The sequence below is a fragment of the Watersipora subatra genome, chromosome 3, assembly GCF_963576615.1.
Source record: "Watersipora subatra chromosome 3, tzWatSuba1.1, whole genome shotgun sequence".
NCBI classification, from domain to species: Eukaryota; Metazoa; Bryozoa; class Gymnolaemata; order Cheilostomatida; family Watersiporidae; genus Watersipora; species Watersipora subatra.
In genome coordinates this window covers 52,937,355-52,962,836 of record NC_088710.1, presented here as the reverse complement: position 1 = coordinate 52,962,836, position 25,482 = coordinate 52,937,355, and the positions used below count along the sequence as shown (strand labels likewise).

Here is a 25,482-nt window from a genome sequence, read left to right as displayed (position 1 = left end):
GCCGTCAGATTTTGGAGATGAAGCCGCAGGTAGGTCAGCACTAAGATTTCTTGATGCTTGTCACTGCATGCATATCTTCTATAAGACTATATGTGATTGCCCTATTTTAAGGTTCTGTTTATCTTCACCCTGATCGGGTTGGCCTCAGCTACGCATTTGAGTCCGGAAGAAATTGCGAAGCGTCTTGATGCTACTCCCATTGAGAACTACATTGAATACCTGAAACCAAAGCTACAGGAGGAGCTGACAAAAAGAGCTGGACCGTAAGATTATGAAGTCTGATTTTTAAATGTGTTTTTTTTTACATTTTTTTAGATTTTATTGCTCAGTGCGAAATAACTACCAGCTCAGTACTTGAACCTTGTAAAAGGGCTTCTTAGTATGGCCAATAATTTATTCGAAAATATAACAATTTGCTTGTTTAACATCAGTTATAAAGTGTGTTCTTATAACCGGTGAAGCAGCAGTTACTAATGCATACGCACATAGTTCATTTGAGAGCATGAAGGCTATAGGTTCACCTCACTGTTTCCGTGTGAAAAGAACTACTTCCAGCTTTTGTTAAATGAATGTCTTATACAGAGGTGCACATGTCCAGCACTGGTGCTGCAAGGTGAAGAACGGAGACCCTACACCTATGCTGAAAACACGAAAGCAAGTCTTGTATGAAAAGGTCAGCATATCTGTGACCACTGGCTACCAAGGCTGTGGACTCTGGGGCAGCGGTAGATGCGCGCAGACTACGGCAAGATACCAGTAAGTCTGCCAAAATGTTCTATAAACACTTATTCTATATTGCGTCATATAACAAATTATTTTCTGAAGGTTCAGAAAAGTCTACTGCCATTTAAAGTTTGTCAATAATCATTTTCATTCATCTATATCAGTGGTTCCCAACTGGTGGTCCATGAACCCCTAGGGGTCCACAGGAGATTTTGAGGGGGTCCATAGGCTGGTGCCAGTATTGACTTTTCAAGCTAGTTATTTACAGATATTTCTGTCTTGTAGTGATTCGATCAATGAAATAAAACCCTAAAAGGATAGGTGACAGCTATTATATGGGCAAGGTTTAATGATCGAGCTCTGTTGGGATTGTGCTAGCCTGGGTTTCGGGGCTAATGCGATTCTCACGAGGTGGTCGCGTTGTCTTGTTAGGTTTTTGGGTCCAGACTTTTATCACCTATGTGCATCAATTGCTGGATAGTACCTGATTTCCGGTTAGTAGTACAATAAAACAAAACCTCGAACCAGCCAACACATAATTCTCTCTCCCACTTCAATTTCAGCAATATACTAAGATCCATGGAAAATAAAACATTCAATTTACAATGCATTGTTATAAACACCATATATTATGATGTTTATAAAGGGGTCCGTGGCTTTTACATAAAGAACTCAGGGGGTCCATGGCTCCAAGGTAGTTGGGAACCACTGATCCATATGATGCTATAGAATATATCCTTATATCATAATATTACACCATATATGATATAATATCATGATATAAGAACATCATGATATAAGAATATCATGATATAAGAATATCATGATATAAGAATATCATGATATAAGAATATCATGATATTATATCATATATGATATAATATTATGTTTAATATATAAATATGGATATATATATATATATATATCTATTTATAATGTATATAGATGATGATAGCTATATGCTAATATTACTATCACACTTTTAATATAAAATAAAACAATTTGAGTTGGCTCCAAACACAAGCTAGTTGATCATGCAAAATTTAGTATGTATTTTATGTAGCACCAATAATAATTCTTTGAATCTAGATTCAAAGACCATTGTCATAGATTCTAAAAATATTTTATTAGTTGCATTGTATGGTTCTGCGCGGCATAATCATATAATATGTATCCCTTGAATGCAATTATATGTAAAATTAATTTTCACATAATGATATACACGTATTTGTTGTGCAGCCAAGAGGTGAAATATGGGACAAGGTATTTGATGAACCCTAACTACCCTGACTGCCCATCTGAACATGTTATCTGCTGCGCTCAATATCACCTGGTCAATAAAAACTGCATCCGTAAGTATTGTAAACCTGTGATGTTTTGTAGTACTTTTAGTGTTTGCTTTCAAACTACAACATGACTGCTGTTGCACTCAATTGAACCTGTTTGAAGCAGAAAGGTCAATTCCATTATTAACATTTTTTACAGCTATTTCTCTAGTCAGCAACAGTAATGCTTTATACATGTCTATATTTCTCAAAGTTTGTCGTCTGTCGTTTGTCGTCTGTCGTCCTTCAGTATGTCCAGCTATAGCTATTATTAGAATCTTGGAATAAAGAATTCGTACCAAAGAAGATTCAAACTCCGGGGAGGATTCGGGAGAGTCCGGCACATACCAATTAGACCATAGAGATTGTTTGTTCGCTAGCCAATATATGTCGCTATATGAGAGCAAATAACCAACGGCTTTGCGTACTATGCAGGGTGATTACGTAACATCACGGAGACGAATAGCTCTCATTAGTAAGCTCACTCAAATTTTCTATTTGCATTGCGCCAGGCTAATAGCAAGTAGCAGACAACTCTCATTACTTCTCATTGCTTATAAGCCAATTTTTAATACCCGGTCAACACCGGGAAGCACAGGTAGTATATATACATATTTCAAAGTTTGTGTGTGTGTCTGTGTGTGTTTCTGTGTTTGTGTATGTCCAGCTATAGCTATTAAAATATTAAAATGAAGAATCCACATCGCAGAAGATTTGATCTACATGTATGACCATCAAGTTCACCAGTCCAATCCCTAACCAATTAAGCCACATGAGCTCGATGAATTCATCAGACGATATATGTCTCTATCTGGCTAAAAATATGCTACCGCTCTCCATTATAGCGTAACGTCATGTTATGTACATGTACTAGTAAGAGCCGTAACTAGCTTTCTTAATTATATTAACCATTGGCAAGGTGTTAGGCTAAGGCAAGTGGCATTGTTTATAAGCTGAGTTTATAAGTGTGGCATTGTTATCACTGCTTATAAGCTGATTTTTAATACCAGTCAACGCCAGGTATTCCGCTAGCATTTATACCTACTATATTACTATGTAACTGGTATTAGTTTAGGTTGATAGGCTGCAGACAAGCCTAAGTAAACATTTTACATTTAACCATTTACTTTTAGACACATCTACCCTAATCGAGCACACAGATGACTTTGATACATTGGTTAAATTGGGATTGATCAAGGGAGACGATTAAGGAGCAACAAATAATCGACTTTAGGTGATAGTTGACCTTTCGCTAAACTCTTTCGCTTTGTAAGACTGCAGAGTTTATCACCATTAAAAATATATAATAGACATCTTGAGCATTTCTGCCATTCAAGGCTCACTATTGCTACAGTTACCATTAGCTATCCATTGCGCAAAACAACATCTCACAATTATTTAGAAATATTGCGAATACCGATCACAGAGGAAACCAATTAACAAAAGTCACAAGGTCAAACTAATGATGAATAGTACTGCAAATTATTTCGCAGTCATGATTGTAGTAAAAGTGCTGCAGATAGCTATACATTTGAAAACGACCCATTTGTAGCAAAAATAACAATTCTGCAACCCTGTGGAACCTCAAGCAAAGTTCTTAAAGTGCCTGGAACATTCTAGAATCTAGAGCATCAAGAATCAATATAATAGATTTGCTAGAAAAACTTAAAAGTTATTTTCATTATTTCTTGGCAGTATGCCAGTCTAGGCCCAAGATTTCTTTCATTGTCAATCATATAGCCGACAGGTGGTTTTTAAGAGGCTGTAGAACCAGTAGGAGTTTTAAAATCCAATATTTTTGGTGACTTGGTGGGAAAATCAAAGCAAATGCATGTCAAGTTTAAATAAAATCGTCTAAAAAATTTGTAAATGCATAGTGCTTAGTCGAACTACCACACACTCACACACGCATACACACAAACACATACACACACACGCTCACACGCACACATACATGCACGCACACGCATACAAACACATACAAGCACGCGTGGACAAACACACACACGCACACACATTCACATGCACACAGGAGCTTTTGTGTGCACATACATATAGTGCACATGCACACACAAGCTCGCACGCACGCACATTCGTATCATTAAAACTACTGGACTTGCAAATGTGACATAATATAGGAAGACATGGACCTTCTCATCAGCTCTCCCAACTGATTTTGTTAGAGACTTGGCGATGTAACAATAACCTCCTCCTCACAACAGTGTGTAAACTGCTGGTAAGTATTAGTATGTTAACATTGCATTTCCTAAAATTAATAGAACCAAACATATATGTATATTGTGATATGACAAAGTGTGTACATTTTCTTATGACTTTTGGTGCCATACCTTAACACTATTGTGTATGAAGATATGGCTGTATTGTGTATGAAGATATTTACAAAAATTTGACTTGGTAATATACGTATTAACTAAACGCATTTACCGTGTTAATTGTTCACAGATTTCATTGCAGACACACTTGTTTATAGGATTTGTAACAGAACAATTTGGAGAACAGATTAATTTCATTTGATCTTAACTTTATTTCCCTGGCCAATGCTGACAAAAGCAAATCAGGTCAGGTGATCCATAACAATCTAAAGAATATAATGAGCTGAAAATTGATTGGCTTCATTCTGGCCTTATGTAATGAATGAGCGGATAACTCTCGATAACATCACTACAAGAAGTTAATTGTGACCTGCAACTGCAGAGAGAAATTGACAAACCGTGTGTAATGCAACTTTAAACAAGCATAGATCTAGAAAACTATTTAATCTGCTGAAAAATATAAGTTGATATAAATTTGAGTTTAAAATTTAAATATTTGATATTCATTTACTATTTAATATATTAACCATTATTGCGTTAATATTATTAATGTTAAATGTATTAATAATATTAATATCATTTATAATATTAAAATTATTAATACCTTTTGATTAATATCAACGTATTAATATTAATACATTAATATTAATTTATTACTTAAATTTAAATATTAATATTTTATGCGCTAATGTTACCTGATTTTGCAACAACTTTTGGTACAATATTTTATTGGCTGTGCATTAAAATATACCAACTGAACAGTCTGAAAAGATATAGATAAATATTTTTAAACAAATAAATGGGATTCTAGAATTCAATGCAAATATCAATATTATATTTCAAGGAACTCAGTGACATCAGGCTCATAATACAGTTTTAGTTCATTGGATAATTGAAAGCAAAATTTGATCTGAGGTAGTGAAGCACATTCTATCTAAGTGTCATTAAATATTAATGACACTTAATTAGAATGTGCTTCATTACTTCAGATAGTGAAGCGTGTGATTAAATAGCGTGACACTGTTGAGCTACACATATTATTGAGGAGTTGTCCAATCACTAGTAGAAAGAACAAAACTAAATATAACTAAATAGATAATTTAGTGGAAAATTAATGATTTTGCAAGTAGTACTAACAACATAATAGTTATTGGAATAAACAAAATTGAATATCGACAGCATTAGCCTCTTCTTTATTACATAGAATTATCCACACATCATTCCACGCAACACTTTTATTGTAAATAACCATGTGTGCTTCTTTGAATCTTTCAGTAATAAATGACTTAGTGTGTTCTCTATATTTGGCAATGGTACCTGCATTCAAAAGACATAATCTTGAGGTAGGTTTGCTGTGAACCAGAATTGAGTAGATCACTAAACTCACCAGTCAACCACTTGAAGTATCTCATAGCTGATAAAACTAAACACAAGGTCTTTGTGAATGTTTGTGATTTGCAGAAATTTGCTCTAGTGTTCTGTTTTTGACGTGGTGTAAAGAAATGATGTAATGTCTGGATTATGCGATTGTTGGCTGCAGATCTGTTCGTGGTGCCTGCCTGACTTATTGCTACTCCAATTACTGTCACACCCTGGGTGTGGGTTTGAATGAGTTTGGCTTGGGCTCATGGAGCCAATTTTTGTTGACCATTGAGATGCTACATTCCGTGTGCTGACACATTTCAAGATCTTGCAGCTTTGAACCATCCACTCAGCGTGCTCAGTTAGCTTTTGCTATTCAGACAACAAGCCCTTTGTTGTCTGATGACAGTGTTTTTAACTCAGTTCTTCAGTTTATAATGCAGTTTATTTTATGGTCATTTTGATAGTCAAAATTTAATAGTAAGGGAGGCCAAGATTAGTAGTGCATAGGCTTCTTTACGTTTCATTATATTTTAATTGCTTACACTTGTTTACATTTTTGCTTATATTGAATGTTGTTTGAAAATTTTTACATGTGTGATTTGTAACAGCATGTAACTGATAAAATTAAACACAAATTATTTGTAACTTTAGGCATAAGCAATTTAGACGTTAGTAAAATATTGAAATAAAATACTACACACTATAAAGGTCCAAGCCTTCCTAGTTGTGAACAGTTTAACAGTTAACTAAGTCTAGCATCTATCTACCAAATCACTAGTCTTTCTTACTGTATATACAATCATGTATATACAGTAAGGAAGCCCTCAACCCGTAAACCCTCAATTAGAGGGTTTACGGTCTAGATATTTATATAGACCGTAAACCCTCTAATTGAACGCCACCTCTATTTGATCGCCTCTATAGGAGAAGGGTTGAAAATAGAGTGCCACCCTTTCATCAAAAGCTACCTCTATTTGCCTACCACATTGACATTCTTTGATCTTTACGGACCCATAATGGCAAGTGATCAGTAGGAAAGTGTCTTCAAAATTATGCTAATAATGACTTGGTTACACGAATAACAATTCGTTCTATTGTTGTTTCTGTTCGTATCGATGTCCGTTTTCCAAATTCACAGCTTTTCGTTTTTTTTCGTTAAAACTTTAAAAGCAGCCCCATAGAAATAGTTAACTGTATCAAGCTAATAATAGTTCTATGTTTAACGCGGTCTTAATACTTTGATCTATGTGAAAAACGGTTTACATTTATGATAGTATATAAATGAATAGTTTTAGGCTAAAAGTTGTGCTTGGCGATGCTGCTAAAAGTTTATCATTTGTGCGAAATACATCGCGTAAAGGTTTTACTCTGCTCAAAAAAATGTTCGGATACTAATATCGATTAGTTCAGCAGTGCAGAAAGGGTTGAGATCAGAAAACATTGTGGAAGGTATGAAGAACCAAATGATGTTCGTTCCATGGAAAGCAACAATCAGAACGCAAATGGCTGAGCAAACGATGCAAATATTTTTGCTTCTGCATGTATTATAACACTGGTTCGTTTATGACACTTGTTCTTGAATAAATAAATTTGTAGCATGTGATAGATTACTATTATATAACTTCTAAATTTACAGATTTATAGCATATTATTAATAGCGTCCTTGCAGTTATCTTAACACGGCTTACAATGGATTGACGCTCATAACTCCTCTTCTATCGGGTATGAAAAGCCAGTTTTGGCTGCAAACTGTAGCAAACATATCAATGAGCGTTATGAGCTTGTATGCAACATCGTAAAATATAATCATAGAATGAAAATATTCTTTCAAATTTAGAATGAAATAAAAAAATTGAAAGTACCAACAAATTGCAAAGCAGGGCACAGGGCCACAAGCTATAATATCATCCAGGTTAATTGCAAGCAATAAATATCAACTGGTAGAGATATTTCTCAGATTTTCAATGCATACTTATTTTGAGATCTTTGTCAAGTTAGCAGACTTATTGCATCCAAAATGGTTAATGTCACTCTGCCCGAAGGCAAGTACAAAATATAGGCAACATTTGGTTTGCCCGTAACTGGGTAAAATTTATCTTTCCTAAATTCTGACGAGCTATTTGAAAAATACAGCGCCAGTCTTTATTAGACCGCCACTATGAGGGAAGGATTGAAAAAAGAGCGTCATGGCGTTCAAATATAGGTTTTACTTTATATTATTATATTGGCAATAGTTATTAATCAATCATTATGCTTTTTACTATAACTTTTGCCAATAGTGAGTTTAACTTAATTATAAAGTTTTTATATTGTCTTCCCTTTTTGTTTAAAATTTTGTTAATTATCAGTCTCCTACAGGAAGGGTTCAACACTAGCTATGCATAAGTTATTTGATTTTTTTTTAAATACGTTGTTTTTACACTATTTATATACTTGCAAAATTTTTTCTATCAACTTGCGCTTGCTTTTATTCAATATTTCCATTTGTTTGCTGATTTTTCCATGAGTGCTGATTTGTTTGATACCAAACAAATCAGCACTCACTCTAACACTAATGATTTAACTGGCTGCAGACTCCTCGTCTACCAACAAGCCATCCACAGTGCGCAATAAACATTCTTTTACCTATCAATTCAACCACTTGTTTTTTTACTTTCTGGCACAGTAGCCTTGCTCCTCCTATCTATCTTTTCTGTATTCTAGTGCATCTCTTCTAAGCTATCATCTCCTATTAGACTGGTTGTTCAATCTAACCTAGGTCAATTGTGATAACGCTCTTTATCCTATACGTATAACAATCCCGTTGAATTCTAGCAGCTATTATTGAACCAATGATTTTGATCTTTGAACAATTTATGGGAGCAGCCTCCAGCATCAGTTGTTTTTAATAGCAAAATAAAGTCCTGAAGAAACAACTCAATTGTATATAATTTTTGATGTCTAGCTGCAGAGGTGATAGAAAATTATCTGTTTTACAGGAATTTATGACAAAATGCTACAGTAGCAAATACACCTTTTACTCTATCCATTACAGATTTCTATTAGTAACCTGAAGAATTCCATCGTGTTATCTGCTTTTTCTTTGTAAAGCTGGCTACTCTCTGTATTACCTATGGCATATGCAGTGATTTTTTTACCTACCTATGGCGTATCCAGTGATTTTTACAATGCCTCCCCTCTTTGTCTTATATTTGAATTCATGATATGCTAGAGCTCAGGAATGAATAAATCACTTCATGATATGCTACAGCTCAGGAATGAATAAATCACTTCATGATATGCTAGAGCTCAGGAATGAATAAATCACTTCATGATATGCTAGAGCTCAGGAATGAATAAATCACTTCATGATATGCTAGAGCTCAGGAATGAATAAATCACTTCATGATATGCTACAGCTCAGGAATGAATAAATCACTTCATGATATGCTAGAGCTCAGGAATGAATAAATCACTTCATGATATGCTAGAGCTCAGGAATGAATAAATCACTTCATGATATGCTAGAGCTCAGGAATGAATAAATCACTTCATGATATGCTACAGCTCAGGAATGAATAAATCACTTCATGATATGCTAGAGCTCAGGAATGAATAAATCACTTCATGATATGCTACAGCTCAGGAATGAATAAATCACTTCATGATATGCTACAGCTCAGGAATGAATAAATCACTTCATGATATGCTACAGCTCAGGAATGAATAAATCACTTCATGATATGCTACAGCTCAGGAATGAATAAATCACTTCACGATATGCTACAGCTCAGGAATGAATAAATCACTTCATGATATGCTACAGCTCAGGAATGAATAAATCACTTCATGATATGCTACAGCTCAGGAATGAATAAATCACTTCATGATATGCTAGAGCTCAGGAATGAATAAATCACTTCATGATATGCTAGAGCTCAGGAATGAATAAATCACTTCATGATATGCTACAGCTCAGGAATGAATAAATCACTTCATGATATGCTACAGCTCAGGAATGAATAAATCACATCATGATATGCTACAGCTCAGGAATGAATAAATCACTTCATGATATGCTACAGCTCAGGAATGAATAAATCACTTCATGATATGCTACAGCTCAGGAATGAATAAATCACTTCATGATATGCTACAGCTCAGGAATGAATAAATCACTTCATGATATGCTACAGCTCAGGAATGAATAAATCACTTCATGATATGCTACAGCTCAGGAATGAATAAATCACTTCATGATATGCTAGAGCTCAGGAATGAATAAATCACTTCATGATATGCTACAGCTCAGGAATGAATAAATCAATTCATGATATGCTACAGCTCAGGAATGAATAAATCACTTCATGATATGCTAGAGCTCAGGAATGAATAAATCACTTCATGATATGCTAGAGCTCAGGAATGAATAAATCACTTCATGATATGCTAGAGCTCAGGAATGAATAAATCACTTCATGATATGCTACAGCTCAGGAATGAATAAATCAATTCATGATATGCTACAGCTCAGGAATGAATAAATCACTTCATGATATGCTACAGCTCAGGAATGAATAAATCAATTCATGATATGCTACAGCTCAGGAATGAATAAATCACTTCATGATATGCTACAGCTCAGGAATGAATAAATCACTTCATGATATGCTACAGCTCAGGAATGAATAAATCACTTCATGATATGCTAGAGCTCAGGAATGAATAAATCACTTCATGATATGCTACAGCTCAGGAATGAATAAATCACTTCATGATATGCTACAGCTCAGGAATGAATAAATCACTTCATGATATGCTACAGCTCAGGAATGAATAAATCACTTCATGATATGCTACAGCTCAGGAATGAATAAATCACTTCATGATATGCTACAGCTCAGGAATGAATAAATCAATTCATGATATGCTACAGCTCAGGAATGAATAAATCACTTCATGATATGCTACAGCTCAGGAATGAATAAATCAATTCATGATATGCTACAGCTCAGGAATGAATAAATCACTTCATGATATGCTACAGCTCAGGAATGAATAAATCACTTCATGATATGCTACAGCTCAGGAATGAATAAATCACTTCATGATATGCTAGAGCTCAGGAATGAATAAATCACTTCATGATATGCTACAGCTCAGGAATGAATAAATCACTTCATGATATGCTACAGCTCAGGAATGAATAAATCACTTCATGATATGCTACAGCTCAGGAATGAATAAATCACTTCATGATATGCTACAGCTCAGGAATGAATAAATCACTTCATGATATGCTAGAGCTCAGGAATGAATAAATCACTTCATGATATGCTACAGCTCAGGAATGAATAAATCAATTCATGATATGCTACAGCTCAGGAATGAATAAATCACTTCATGATATGCTACAGCTCAGGAATGAATAAATCAATTCATGATATGCTACAGCTCAGGAATGAATAAATCACTTCATGATATGCTACAGCTCAGGAATGAATAAATCACTTCATGATATGCTACAGCTCAGGAATGAATAAATCACTTCATGATATGCTAGAGCTCAGGAATGAATAAATCACTTCATGATATGCTACAGCTCAGGAATGAATAAATCACTTCATGATATGCTAGAGCTCAGGAATGAATAAATCACTTCATGATATGCTACAGCTCAGGAATGAATAAATCAATTCATGATATGCTACAGCTCAGGAATGAATAAATCACTTCATGATTGGTCTAAGCGTTGTGTTTATGACACGTAATAAAGGTAGAAAGAAGCAGTCATTTTCATATCTACTTTAACGTGACTAGTAATCAAGGTAGGAGATTATGACTAAACTAGTTTTGTAAAATATCATTAGCTTGGATGACTAAGCCTACTTGTTGAACATATTCAGCAATACTTCATCTTATACGCACTCCAGTGTGATGAATCAAGGCTACTAGGGGAACTGAGCGTTAGAGTACTAACCAAGTCTGTTATTCTTTTACAAAGTAGCTTCATGTTCACCATTTACATTCTTCTTCCAATGTGATACTTTTTATACTTGATAGCATAACACGATCTTACCATACAGAGTGTCAGATGAGTGGCTTAAGTTGTCTCAATAGATGTATTGTTTATGTCAAAATAGGTCAATCAATAAGGTCAAGCAGTCTCAGATGTAAAAGCATCATGCAGGAAAAATGGTTAAGAATTTAACACTCAATCCGATTATGGGGCGGTCATAGCGAAGCCGACTCGGTTGTTCATGACATCAAATTCTGTGTAATATGGGCCGATAAAAACATCCCCAAGAATCCATAGAGGACCAGAGGGGATATCGATTCCCATAAATCCACTGAGACAGATGGTTGTTCCTGCTTGTGATACCTGTAGCGATGCCAAACTTGACTATAGTAAGTAGACACACGACTAGCACTTTCTAATGCTAATATTTGAACAGATGTTGTAAAATAAAAAAGAAAAACACTATAAAGATATAAAGCAGCTGTAGAGAATGAGATATAAACAGAAGCATAATAGCCTGCATCAGCGAGCGTTCATCTGGATTGTATAGAAAGGAGGCTACTGGTTGCTAGCGGTATGAGCAAAGCCAACACGATTCTTTCCAGAATCAAATTCGGTATAGTAGGGTCCGATGAAGATATCCCCCAGTATCCAGAGTGGTCCAGAGGGGATATCAATACCCATGAAGCCACTGAGACAAATGGTCTCTCCGAGCTCAGACACCTAACAGTACGTGTAATCTGGTGTAAATCACAGCCATAAAGCATAAATTAATGGCAGCGCTTTAAGGAGGTTAGCATGGAATAAACTGACACAAAATTTGAATCAAAATGAATAATGAGGTAGGATCATTGGATAGAATTTGACAGTTTCAAGCTCGGTTTAGTAGATATGGCAGCCTGCTTATAGCAGAGGCCTAGCACAATCACAAGGAGCGGCACTCAGAACAGCAGATCAAATGACTGGCTATGATAGTGTAGTTACTAGACGTAATTACTAGTTGACAGAGCACACCCAATGCTGAATAACTATGATGTCACTTACAGTCAATGTATAGTCTTTGCCTTGCAGAGCAAAACTCTTTCCGGCAATGACAAAAGCAATTTCTGGCAGAGATGAGATCTTATCACAGTCCACGGTATACTACAACAAATATCAGTTGAAATATGAAAACAAATAAATGCACACTGGACCTACAATAGCCGAAGAAATCTAGAGAGATGAGAAGATACAGATGAAATAGACATTGCAGTCAGCAAAGAAAAAGTTAGATACCTCGCCGGCAGCCAATGGTGTGGCTCCAATGAGGTTATTCAGCTTGGTAATCTCAGCGGTTGGTCCAGCGAGAAGAGAGGTTCCTGTGTCAGCAATGGCTTGGCATCCACCTGAGCAGAAGTCAGATGAAGTCGTTCCTCCAACCTTAACTCTGTAAGATAGGACAAGTTATGACTTGTTTAAATAGTAAACAAATAACAGTTCATATATGAAGAAGTACAAGTCAACACATTCTAAATAAGAGTTCACTAGATACAATAGAAGAGCCTTTTGCGTCTTTTCGTTCATTACTCCTATATATATCACGGGTTTCATAACAAAAGATTACTTTCATAATCGTATTTTCCTGATGACTCATCTAACTTGAATATTGACTTAATATTTGACTGCAGCTGCGTTTGACTTGACAGGCTTTACTGGTATGATACAACTTCAAAAGGTCAAGCCATTAGCAAACTAAAATACACAACAATCACAGTTGTAAATCAAGTGTAACAAAATTGAAACCAGAAAACATTGGCTCTGGTTAGCGGCAGTAGAACTGGAGGTAGACATTCACAAAAACATAATTTCATTAAAAGCAGTTCTCAAGTAAAGAAACCAACTAACTTGCTACAAGCATTAAGGATGAATTTACTTAGAATTTTAGTAGATTTTATCAGAAAGTATCAGTGTTTTTCTATCATTTGCGATAGTTTTTTATGTTTGAGGTGATCTGACTGCCAGAATGTTTCAGGATTAAAATTGACAAAACTTGATCGGGATTAAAACACTTGGAAGGAAAATAGAAAAGAAGTCACTAGTCGCTCGGCTGCATGTCTCTTAAAAACGTCTATTTTCTGTCAGTCTTTTTGCAACTATAGATGTAATAACGACACTTTTGCTTGGTCCGAGCTTTTCAACTGTGTAAAAGTTTTGTTGATTTTAATCTTAAATCATCCCGGCAGTCAGATCCCTTTAAACATCAAAAATAGTCGCAAATGATATAATAGAAAAATACCGATAATTTCTGCTAAAATCTACTAACACTCAGTGTAAGTTGATGTCTAACAGCAGTCATGTTTGATGGTGACATGTTAAACATACATAAAATGAAACTAGCTGATGCCACTTCAAAACAACAGCAAGATCTGGTGATTGCAGTCCCAAATTGACATCTTCTTGGACATGGCCTACAGAGCAGTTCATGATTTGCAGTTGACTATAGTTTATGTACTTGTATTACTTTATGACTTGACATTAACTCAATCATGTGCTACCTTACTAGCAAGCCAAAGTGAGTAAGCATTGGTTCCACCTACCCATCGACCTTGAACTGCCAATATCCTTGCTTGCTCACTGGCACGTAGGTGAAGTTGCCGGTGTAGTACTGTGGGTCACTACCTCCAAGAATAAGCTCACCACCGTTATCAGCTGCAACAGACAAGCGTATCGAGAATGCAAATAATAAACGGATACTTGTCAAGCATTAGAACTATATTTTAAAACTGGCTATAATGGTCAATCTAACCCTCACTTCTGACTTGGTATTAAAAGTAAAAACATATCTATGTAGTTCACAGCATATGCATCCATCACAAAGCTACGATCCATACATGTATAACACCTAATAACTTTCATACACGTAAATATGTTTAAGAGCATCTGAAGCTTTTTCTAACATCAGTAAAAATATTAACTTTTTTCGACTAGTGGTTTCTAATGGTCGGTGAAAACTTTTGTGGGCAGTTGCAAATAAGAATTAAATAGCTGCCTACCATTTGGATCACGGTCGAGCCAGAAAGAGAAAACGGGAGCAGGCACCAATTTCTGTGCAACCATGTTCTGGAAGACTGGAGTAACATGATCAACAGAGATTGTTGGGTAACCCATTCCGAGAATTCCATCAAATCTTGCAGCAACAAATGATATTCCAGGCTCTTCTACTGCCTCAGCAAATGTCTGCTTTTTGACAGACAAACCCGCAACCTGTAACAGACAGTCTTCATCTGTATGTCAATATTAGATGACTAGGCATCTGTACACACGGGCAACACACTAAGGTGCCCCGATGGTTTCGCTAGAATATAAAACCAACATCTATAATTGAGAGACTTTACGAATAAGTTCTATAAAGTGATAGAGCACCAGCAATCTACCATGGCCACAAGAATAATACAACACCAGATGACTCTACTTGAATATTTGCTAAGAGCATAGAGAAACAGAGAGTATACCGTTACTGTGTCTGTGCTGAGGAACCCGGAGAGGCTTCCTGAGCCATACTGAATAGCAAAGGCAGTGCCGTTGGCCTGATAGGTGGAGGAGGAGGTGCTGTCATACTTGTTATGTAATACTATCAAAATAATAGTATAATTGAAGTACTGCATCGATAGAACACAAAAATTAGGAGAGGTTTGCTTATTGAGTATATAGAGTAGACCATGACTATAGCAAGCTTCAGCGGGTTAAATATAACATTTAATATAGCCATAGTTCATTATAGCTTAATAGCTACATCTACCTTAACATGGCTAAAAATTCAGTGGTTTAAATTTTTGATCAATTTAAAGCCGAACTAAAACTACACATTAATATAAGGTATGACCTAATCTAAATACGTTACAAGGTTAAAGTCATTCCTAAAGGAACCCAGTTACGACCAGTGATTATGACAAGATAAAACATGCGTGGCAGTCTTTATACTGACTTTTGAAATGCTAGCAGTAAAGTGCGCTGGAACTAATCCAGCTGTGATGCACTAGAGTTCCACGCATGCGCTGTTGCCAATAATAACTGATATTACTCCATTTCCTAGAGGCTACCATTGTTATTAGCTAATTTTTCACTTCCGACCTGTGTACTCAAGAGATAATTTAACCACAAACCATAGTGTGTAATTTTCCTAATAAGTTTTTATAATAATAAAAGAGTTTAATATGACAATATAATTAAAGACTTTGTTCTGTGAGTAAGCTAATGAGTGAATCAGTTACTAATACATGTACCTAACAAACATTATGATATCACTGAACAGTAATCATTTTTGTAAATACAACACTCAATAATTGAAAATGTAAATAACATGAAGGCATGAATTTGAATATGTCATTTTAGGCCGACTTGACTTAGTCTATAGAAAATGGAAAGACACTGTAACTCCCTCGAATAACCATGTCTCAATTACAGTTTACTGAACTACATGTACATGTGAAATAGCTGTCAAGTTCTCAAAGCTACGTAGCAGCTCAAATACTTTAATTTTTGCCTAATAGCTTAAGATATTAAAGTTATTCAAAGACAGTATTATAATATTAATTATATCAATCACTGTTAGCCAAAACTAAACTAATTTATCAACACAAAGAACATGTATTTTTTTTAAATGTTTGAGAGTGATAATATATATGAAAGTTTGAGCCCAAATCTACAATACTTTAATCTACATATGCAGTCAGGTATAGACTATAGAGCAATGCACAACTGTAAACTTGTAATACTTTAATCTACATATGCAGTCAGGTATAGACTATAGAGCAATGCACAACTGTAAACTTGTAATACTTTAATCTACATATGCAGTCAGGTATAGACTATAGAGCAATGCACAACTGTAAACTTGTAATACTTTAATCTACATATGCAGTCAGGTATAGACTATAGAGCAATGCACAACTGTAAACTTGTAATACTTTAATCTACATATGCAGTCAGGTATAGACTATAGAGCAATGCACAACTGTAAACTTGTAATACTTTAATCTACATATGCAGTCAGGTATAGACTATAGAGCAATGCACAACTGTAAACTTGCAATACTTTAATCTACATATGCAGTCAGGTATAGACTATAGAGCAATGCACAACTGTAAACTTGTAATACTTTAATCTACATATGCAGTCAGGTATAGACTATAGAGCAATGCACAACTGTAAACTTGTAATACTTTAATCTACATATGCAGTCAGGTATAGACTATAGAGCAATGCACAACTGTAAACTTGTAATAGTTTAATCTACATATGCAGTCAGGTATAGACTATAGAGCAATGCACAACTGTAAACTTGTAATACTTTAATCTACATATGCAGTCAGGTATAGACTATAGAGCAATGTACAACTGTAAACTTGTAATACTTTAATCTACATATGCAGTCAGGTATAAACTATAGAGCAATGCACAACTGTAAACTTGCAATACTTTAATCTACATATGCAGTCAGGTATAGACTATAGAGCAATGCACAACTGTAAACTTGTAATAGTTTAATCTACATATGCAGTCAGGTATAGACTATAGAGCAATGCACAACTGTAAACTTGTAATACTTTAATCTACATATGCAGTCAGGTATAGACTATAGAGCAATGCACAACTGTAAACTTGTAATAGTTTAATCTACATATGCAGTCAGGTATAGACTATAGAGCAATGCACAACTGTAAACTTGCAATACTTTAATCTACATATGCAGTCAGGTATAGACTATAGAGCAATGCACAACTGTAAACTTGTAATAGTTTAATCTACATATGCAGTCAGGTATAGACTATAGAGCAATGCACAACTGTAAACTTGTAATACTTTAATCTACATATGCAGTCAGGTATAGACTATAGAGCAATGCACAACTGTAAACTTGTAATACTTTAATCTACATATGCAGTCAGGTATAGACTATAGAGCAATGTACAACTGTAAACTTGTAATACTTTAATCTACATATGCAGTCAGGTATAAACTATAGAGCAATGCACAACTGTAAACTTGCAATACTTTAATCTACATATGCAGTCAGGTATAGACTATAGAGCAATGCACAACTGTAAACTTGTAATAGTTTAATCTACATATGCAGTCAGGTATAGACTATAGAGCAATGCACAACTGTAAACTTGTAATACTTTAATCTACATATGCAGTCAGGTATAGACTATAGAGCAATGTACAACTGTAAACTTGTAATACTTTAATCTACATATGCAGTCAGGTATAGACTATAGAGCAATGCACAACTGTAAACTTGCAATACTTTAATAATCTACATATGCAGTCAGGTATAGACTATAGAGCAATGCACAACTGTAAACTTGTAATACTTTAATCTACATATGCAGTCAGGTATAGACTATAGAGCAATGCACAACTGTAAACTTGTAATACTTTAATCTACATATGCAGTCAGGTATAGACTATAGAGCAATGCACAACTGTAAACTTGTAATACTTTAATCTACATATGCAGTCAGGTATAGACTATAGAGCAATGCACAACTGTAAACTTGTAATACTTTAATCTACATATGCAGTCAGGTATAGACTATAGAGCAATGCACAACTGTAAACTTGTAATACTTTAATCTACATATGCAGTCAGGTATAGACTATAGAGCAATGCACAACTGTAAACTTGTAATACTTTAATCTACATATGCAGTCAGGTATAGACTATAGAGCAATGCACAACTGTAAACTTGTAATACTTTAATCTACATATGCAGTCAGGTATAGACTATAGAGCAATGCACAACTGTAAACTTGTAATAGTTTAATCTACATATGCAGTCAGGTATAGACTATAGAGCAATGCACAACTGTAAACTTGTAATACTTTAATCTACATATGCAGTCAGGTATAGACTATAGAGCAATGTACAACTGTAAACTTGTAATAGTTTAATCTACATATGCAGTCAGGTATAGACTATAGAGCAATGTACAACTGTAAACTTGTAATACTTTAATCTACATATGCAGTCAGGTATAGACTATAGAGCAATGCACAACTGTAAACTTGTAATACTTTAATCTACATATGCAGTCAGGTATAGACTATAGAGCAATGCACAACTGTAAACTTGTAATACTTTAATCTACATATGCAGTCAGGTATAGACTATAGAGCAATGCACAACTGTAAACTTGTAATACTTTAATCTACATATGCAGTCAGGTATAGACTATAGAGCAATGCACAACTGTAAACTTGTAATACTTTAATCTACATATGCAGTCAGGTATAGACTATAGAGCAATGCACAACTGTAAACTTGTAATACTTTAATCTACATATGCAGTCAGGTATAGACTATAGAGCAATGCACAACTGTAAACTTGTAATACTTTAATCTACATATGCAGTCAGGTATAGACTATAGAGCAATGCACAACTGTAAACTTGTAATACTTTAATCTACATATGCAGTCAGGTATAGACTATAGAGCAATGCACAACTGTAAACTTGTAATACTTTAATCTACATATGCAGTCAGGTATAGACTATAGAGCAATGCACAACTGTAAACTTGTAATACTTTAATCTACATATGCAGTCAGGTATAGACTATAGAGCAATGCACAACTGTAAACTTGTAATACTTTAATCTACATATGCAGTCAGGTATAGACTATAGAGCAATGCACAACTGTAAACTTGTAATACTTTAATCTACATATGCAGTCAGGTATAGACTATAGAGCAATGCACAACTGTAAACTTGTAATACTTTAATCTACATATGCAGTCAGGTATAGACTATAGAGCAATGCACAACTGTAAACTTGTAATACTTTAATCTACATATGCAGTCAGGTATAGACTATAGAGCAATGCACAACTGTAAACTTGTAATACTTTAATCTACATATGCAGTCAGGTATAGACTATAGAGCAATGTACAACTGTAAACTTGTAATACTTTAATCTACATATGCAGTCAGGTATAGACTATAGAGCAATGCACAACTGTAAACTTGTAATACTTTAATCTACATATGCAGTCAGGTATAGACTATAGAGCAATGCACAACTGTAAACTTGTAATACTTTAATCTACATATGCAGTCAGGTATAGACTATAGAGCAATGCACAACTGTAAACTTGTAATACTTTAATCTACATATGCAGTCAGGTATAGACTATAGAGCAATGTACAACTGTAAACTTGTAATACTTTAATCTACATATGCAGTCAGGTATAGACTATAGAGCAATGCACAACTGTAAACTTGTAATACTTTAATCTACATATGCAGTCAGGTATAGACTATAGAGCAATGCACAAGTGTAAACTTGTAATACTTTAATCTACATATGCAGTCAGGTATAGACTATAGAGCAATGTACAACTGTAAACTTGTAATACTTTAATCTACATATGCAGTCAGGTATAGACTATAGAGCAATGTACAACTGTAAACTTGTAATACTTTAATCTAAATATGCAGTCAGGTATAGACTATAGAGCAATGTACAACTGTAAACTTGTAATACTTTAATCTACATATGCAGTCAGGTATAGACTATAGAGCAATGTACAACTGTAAACTTGTAATACTTTAATCTACATATGCAGTCAGGTATAGACTATAGAGCAATGCACAACTGTAAACTTGTAATACTTTAATCTACATATGCAGTCAGGTATAGACTATAGAGCAATGTACAACTGTAAACTTGTAATACTTTAATCTACATATGCAGTCAGGTATAGACTATAGAGCAATGCACAACTGTAAACTTGTAATACTTTAATCTACATATGCAGTCAGGTATAGACTATAGAGCAATGCACAACTGTAAACTTGTAATACTTTAATCTACATATGCAGTCAGGTATAGACTATAGAGCAATGCACAACTGTAAACTTGTAATACTTTAATCTACATATGCAGTCAGGTATAGACTATAGATCAATGCACAACTGTAAACTTGTAATACTTTAATCTACATATGCAGTCAGGTATAGACTATAGAGCAATGCACAACTGTAAACTTGTAATACTTTAATCTACATATGCAGTCAGGTATAGACTATAGAGCAATGCACAACTGTAAACTTGTAATACTTTAATCTACATATGCAGTCAGGTATAGACTATAGAGCAATGTACAACTGTAAACTTGTAATACTTTAATCTACATATGCAGTCAGGTATAGACTATAGAGCAATGTACAACTGTAAACTTGTAATACTTTAATCTACATATGCAGTCAGGTATAGACTATAGAGCAATGTACAACTGTAAACTTGTAATACTTTAATCTACATATGCAGTCAGGTATAGACTATAGAGCAATGTACAACTGTAAACTTGTAATACTTTAATCTACATATGCAGTCAGGTATAGACTATAGAGCAATGCACAACTGTAAACTTGTAATACTTTAATCTACATATGCAGTCAGGTATAGACTATAGAGCAATGCACAACTGTAAACTTGTAATACTTTAATCTACATATGCAGTCAGGTATAGACTATAGAGCAATGCACAACTGTAAACTTGTAATAGTTTAATCTACATATGCAGTCAGGTATAGACTATAGAGCAATGTACAACTGTAAACTTGTAATACTTTAAACATCTAATCAGTAGTTTCGTCTGCATATGCGGAAATATTTCTGCAATTTTGTTAGAGCATGGTTCAATTGCAAAAATGATCAATAGCTCGATTCAATAAAAATTGTTACTCAACGTCATAAATGTTTGTAAACCTTTTTAAACTTAAAACATTTTGTTGAAAATTTATCAATTGCCACTGAGTTAGCTAAGGATAAAAGCCACCAATGCAATAAATCATATGTAAAACTTAACGAAACTAATTTTCTACCCAACCAAAAGGACCTTTTTCAAAAAACTGTGAGGCAAGTTTGTGTTATGTAAATAGGTCATCAATAGCCACATTTCTACGGTGCATGACACAGAAAGGGGGTTTAACATACATATATATATAACTTGGCCTTGATTCAAACAAATAAAAAGTGAGTTATTAGTCTAAAAATTGTTTAAATTCGTTAACATGTCTAGTTGCCGCATATTCCTTTCTGTGAAAAAAGAAAAAGGCACAAGAGAGCTTTGACTAATTCTTGAGGTACAGCAATGAGATAAACTGAATACATTTAAATTGTAGGCTAATTTTCATACACACTTGGCCCATAATTTATAGATTATGACTATGGTGTAACCCTAATGGTTTTTAAAACTGTTTTAGACGCATCAGCTTTTTCGTTTAGGAATGACTTAAAAAACGTCCACTGGCATGAAGCACACAACTTTTCTACACAGTGCATCCTCCGTACTCCATAACCAACTCGACATTTCAAAGAATCTAACTCCTTGCCAGCATAGACGTAAACTGCACAAGGCACACAATCTTAACCCTGTGGTACCCAGACCTAGAAATAATGCTATAAAAATTTTTTTTTCTTATTTTTCAGACTATTTAGACACCCTTTAACCATACCACATGTCATTATAAGAACAGAGTTGTTTTTTGTGCATTTTTTTTAATGTGCCAAATTTGGAACATTGGGTAATAGATACAACTAATCAGATATGCCAAATAAACACAGAGATCATGTTATGAACACTTTCAATGCAAATACTTACCGAAGAAAATTAAAATTATAATAATACATTAATATAATAATAGCATTTACAATAATAATAATAATAATAGTTTTCAATAGACGAATGCACAGTAAACAAATAATAAAAAAACCAGCTCTACTGTGAACAAAAACATACATGTACATTACAAAGTAATAATCTAATGACAATGATAAGTAACACACACATGTAAGAAAAATATAATTAAACACCAACTAAAGATGATATGCCAGGAAGCAGTTTCTGTCTTTGTTTAGACAGAGCAGGACATTGCACTTCTGGCACTGTACAGTGCTCTTGCCATCGGCACACTGCACAAGTTTGTTTGTTCAGCAATGGTTGCTATCATGCTAATACCAATGAATTTTTGAAAATAAAGTTGGGGAGTGACAATATCTAGAGGTGGTGCTGTGTGTAGACCTGCATACTCTACATCAGGCGCAACAAAATATTTTTTCCTCAACCTGTTAACAGGTCGGCTTTGTAGAACACTTTTGTCTTGTTTGCGTGCTTCAGGTACTGCCAATTCATTCAATAAGAGATTGCTTTCTTCCTCGCCACTCGAGTTGTCATCCTACAATTTATTGATGGCAGCATTGTTTGCATTAGCAAATATAAAAATTTTTTTTCACTACAATTTTGATCTGCAATATAATTGAAATGAACTTTTGATCTGCAGTACAATTGAAAACCATTTTATGTGTACATGCAACCTACATGTGGGTTTGTAATACATGTATGCACATCTCATTAGCATCATTTCAAACGGAAACTTACAGATACGTTTGGTTGATCTCGTGCGGGTAAAAAATCTTGATCATCACTTTCTTCAAACTCTCCAAAGTCACTTTCATCCCCATCAATTATTTCCTGCACATTCTAAACAGTGAGTTACTTTTCTTTGTCTGTCATTAGAATCTAAATATTAGACAAAAAAAGGAAAATAATATTACACTGTCTTGTAAATGGTTGCACAACAGCTTTTCAAGATTTATGATATCTGTTTTTCAGTTTTCAGTAATACTCTAGTAACGAATGGCTGTTTTAGTAATTCACTAAGCCGCCTCACATTGGAATATTGAGTGACTTGTAATTCCCAACGTGCCATTTTTGACACATCTACATTTCTCTAATTGTTAAACATATTAAATATATTATTTCTGAGACAAATTTATGATAGACTGAAAAAGTAAAGCATATGCTAATGTAATAAACCACAATTGTTCTAATACATACCTTGAAACTGGTGAATGGGAGAGAAGAATATCCGGGTGTTCACAGGTACAAATCTTTCGAGAAAATGGCCGACTTCAAGAACTAAGAAAGGAGCCTTAGTATGGTAACCAATCATTATAAAATGTAGTGCCATACCAAAGAAGACCCACCCAGCCATGCAACAAGGAAAAAAGGCCCAATTCACATTGCTGATGGGCTTAGTTTTGGTTCAAAGTTGGTGTGCCAAATATGGGACACCAGGCACCACAGGGTTAAGGTCACGTGATTTTTAAAAGATAAAGATAGTGCGATGCCGGTATCTAATAAGGAGGTGTGGCACACCTGGACATTTGTCGCCCAGGCATTTTATCTTAAAATAGCTGTTCTCAAGGGGGCGGCACCACTACTAATCAAACATCTTAGTGATTAAAAGATAAGAAACAAACCAAAATCTTTTAGATAAGAGTGTTATCTACATATACTCACGACATGCGATATTTGATAATTTGCACTTCTTTGATGGGACCCATAAGTTTGATGAACCAGTATCAAAGACAACCTTAAACTTCTGCGCAGGTGTGCCGATACTGATCTCACCATAGTATTGAGCCTAAAATAGCAATATTAAACTCATTATCTGATCGTAATAGCATCTTATATTGTTGCAACAAAAACAGTTATAAGAGCCTTTTATGATAAAAACTTACGTCCATATAGTTGGAAAGAGGTTCTGGCCAAGGTCCATAAACTTTTCCAAACTGAAAATATTTGTTTCTCAAACCCTCCAATGAAGTACCTACATCATGCAACTGCCTTCTGGCACTGGTAAACTTTTTCAGGGGAATTCTAAAAAATAATGTTTACATACAATTATGAAGTACGATTCAATATATCTGAGATGAGATAACTGAGTTATCAATTGAAATGGCACGCAACTATTGGAAAACAAATAACGCAGTCTAACAAATGTCCTGTTAGAATAGGCTGGATAGGATTAGGATGTTTAAAGTTATTTATTCACTCAGCATGGACATTGTGGCCAACTTAAAGTCAAACATTACGACAAATGATAGAATGATGAGAACGTTGTAAAAGATTAAAAACAAATAAGATAGGCTCATTATTTGCCTATACTGCAATACTAGTTAATTGAACGTGAACCGACTCTCGACCTTATTTCAATACTTTCAATGTAATTAATAAAAAAACATGAATGCGGCAGAATGCCTGTACCACATTGATTGCAAAATCTTACCGTCTAATCCCCGAGCATACCGATGCCAATAACACCAAAACTGTGATCACAGCCAACTTCATCGTTGATGAACTCTAAAGGCAATATCAGTTCAAACAGCAACTTTCTGATAGACCGAACAACTGTCAACTGACTCCCGTATAGATGAGTGTCTATGGTTGGTGAAAAAGTTCGAGCGTATTCCGGCTCCACGACTATCTCTATAGTGCGAGAACCCTTGTAGAACACCGCTTAGACGTCGGGAGCGCCGGCCAGGAAATAGTCATGTGATATAGGGTATGCAGCAAAAGACAACTGCGACAGTGTAAATAATTCTCACATGATTGATGAGATCATCACAGACCACCGACCATAGCCTGTCTTGACAAGCTGTTGTTTTGCGGAGTTGTCCCCCAGCGCGGAAAACAACAGTTTGTCAAGAGAGGCTACTTTGACCACCAATATGGCTATGGCCGAACCCAATGTAGGAATGTCATCAGCTGCCCGAATGGCTCAGACCTAGGCAAGCTCGAAGCCTTTGCCAAGTCAAAAAATTATTTCAACATCTCCAATACGCGTAATTATCGAATGTACATCAATGCATGGCTAGGTCGCGTATAAAAAGTATCTAATT

At 34.9% G+C, this 25,482-nt stretch overlaps 2 protein-coding genes across 3 annotated transcripts; one reads left to right on the top strand and one right to left on the bottom strand.

Moving 5' to 3' along the window:
- LOC137392054 (uncharacterized) lies at window positions 1-3,280 on the top strand. Its single transcript, XM_068078667.1, has 5 exons — window positions 1-29; window positions 112-263; window positions 583-756; window positions 1,963-2,075; window positions 3,182-3,280. Exons 1-5 carry the CDS (start codon window positions 18-20, stop codon window positions 3,256-3,258), a joined length of 528 nt encoding a protein of 175 aa, XP_067934768.1. The 5' UTR covers window positions 1-17; the 3' UTR covers window positions 3,259-3,280.
- Window positions 3,281-11,828: 8,548 nt separating this feature from the next.
- Window positions 11,829-25,029, bottom strand: LOC137391721 (lysosomal aspartic protease-like). 2 transcript variants are annotated; one of them, XM_068078253.1, is made up of 9 exons: window positions 24,870-25,029; window positions 24,322-24,460; window positions 24,101-24,224; window positions 15,236-15,354; window positions 14,777-14,987; window positions 14,321-14,432; window positions 13,020-13,170; window positions 12,789-12,887; window positions 11,829-12,107 (listed from the first exon to the last, which is right to left on the bottom strand). In XM_068078253.1, the coding sequence occupies exons 1-9, from the start codon at window positions 24,929-24,931 to the stop codon at window positions 11,949-11,951; spliced, it is 1,176 nt and encodes a 391-aa protein (XP_067934354.1). In that variant the 5' UTR covers window positions 24,932-25,029; the 3' UTR covers window positions 11,829-11,948. The 2 variants fall into 2 exon arrangements, with proteins under 2 accessions (XP_067934354.1, XP_067934353.1); XM_068078252.1 differs by lacking the exon at window positions 11,829-12,107 and adding an exon at window positions 12,154-12,467.
- Window positions 25,030-25,482: the final 453 nt, after the last annotated feature.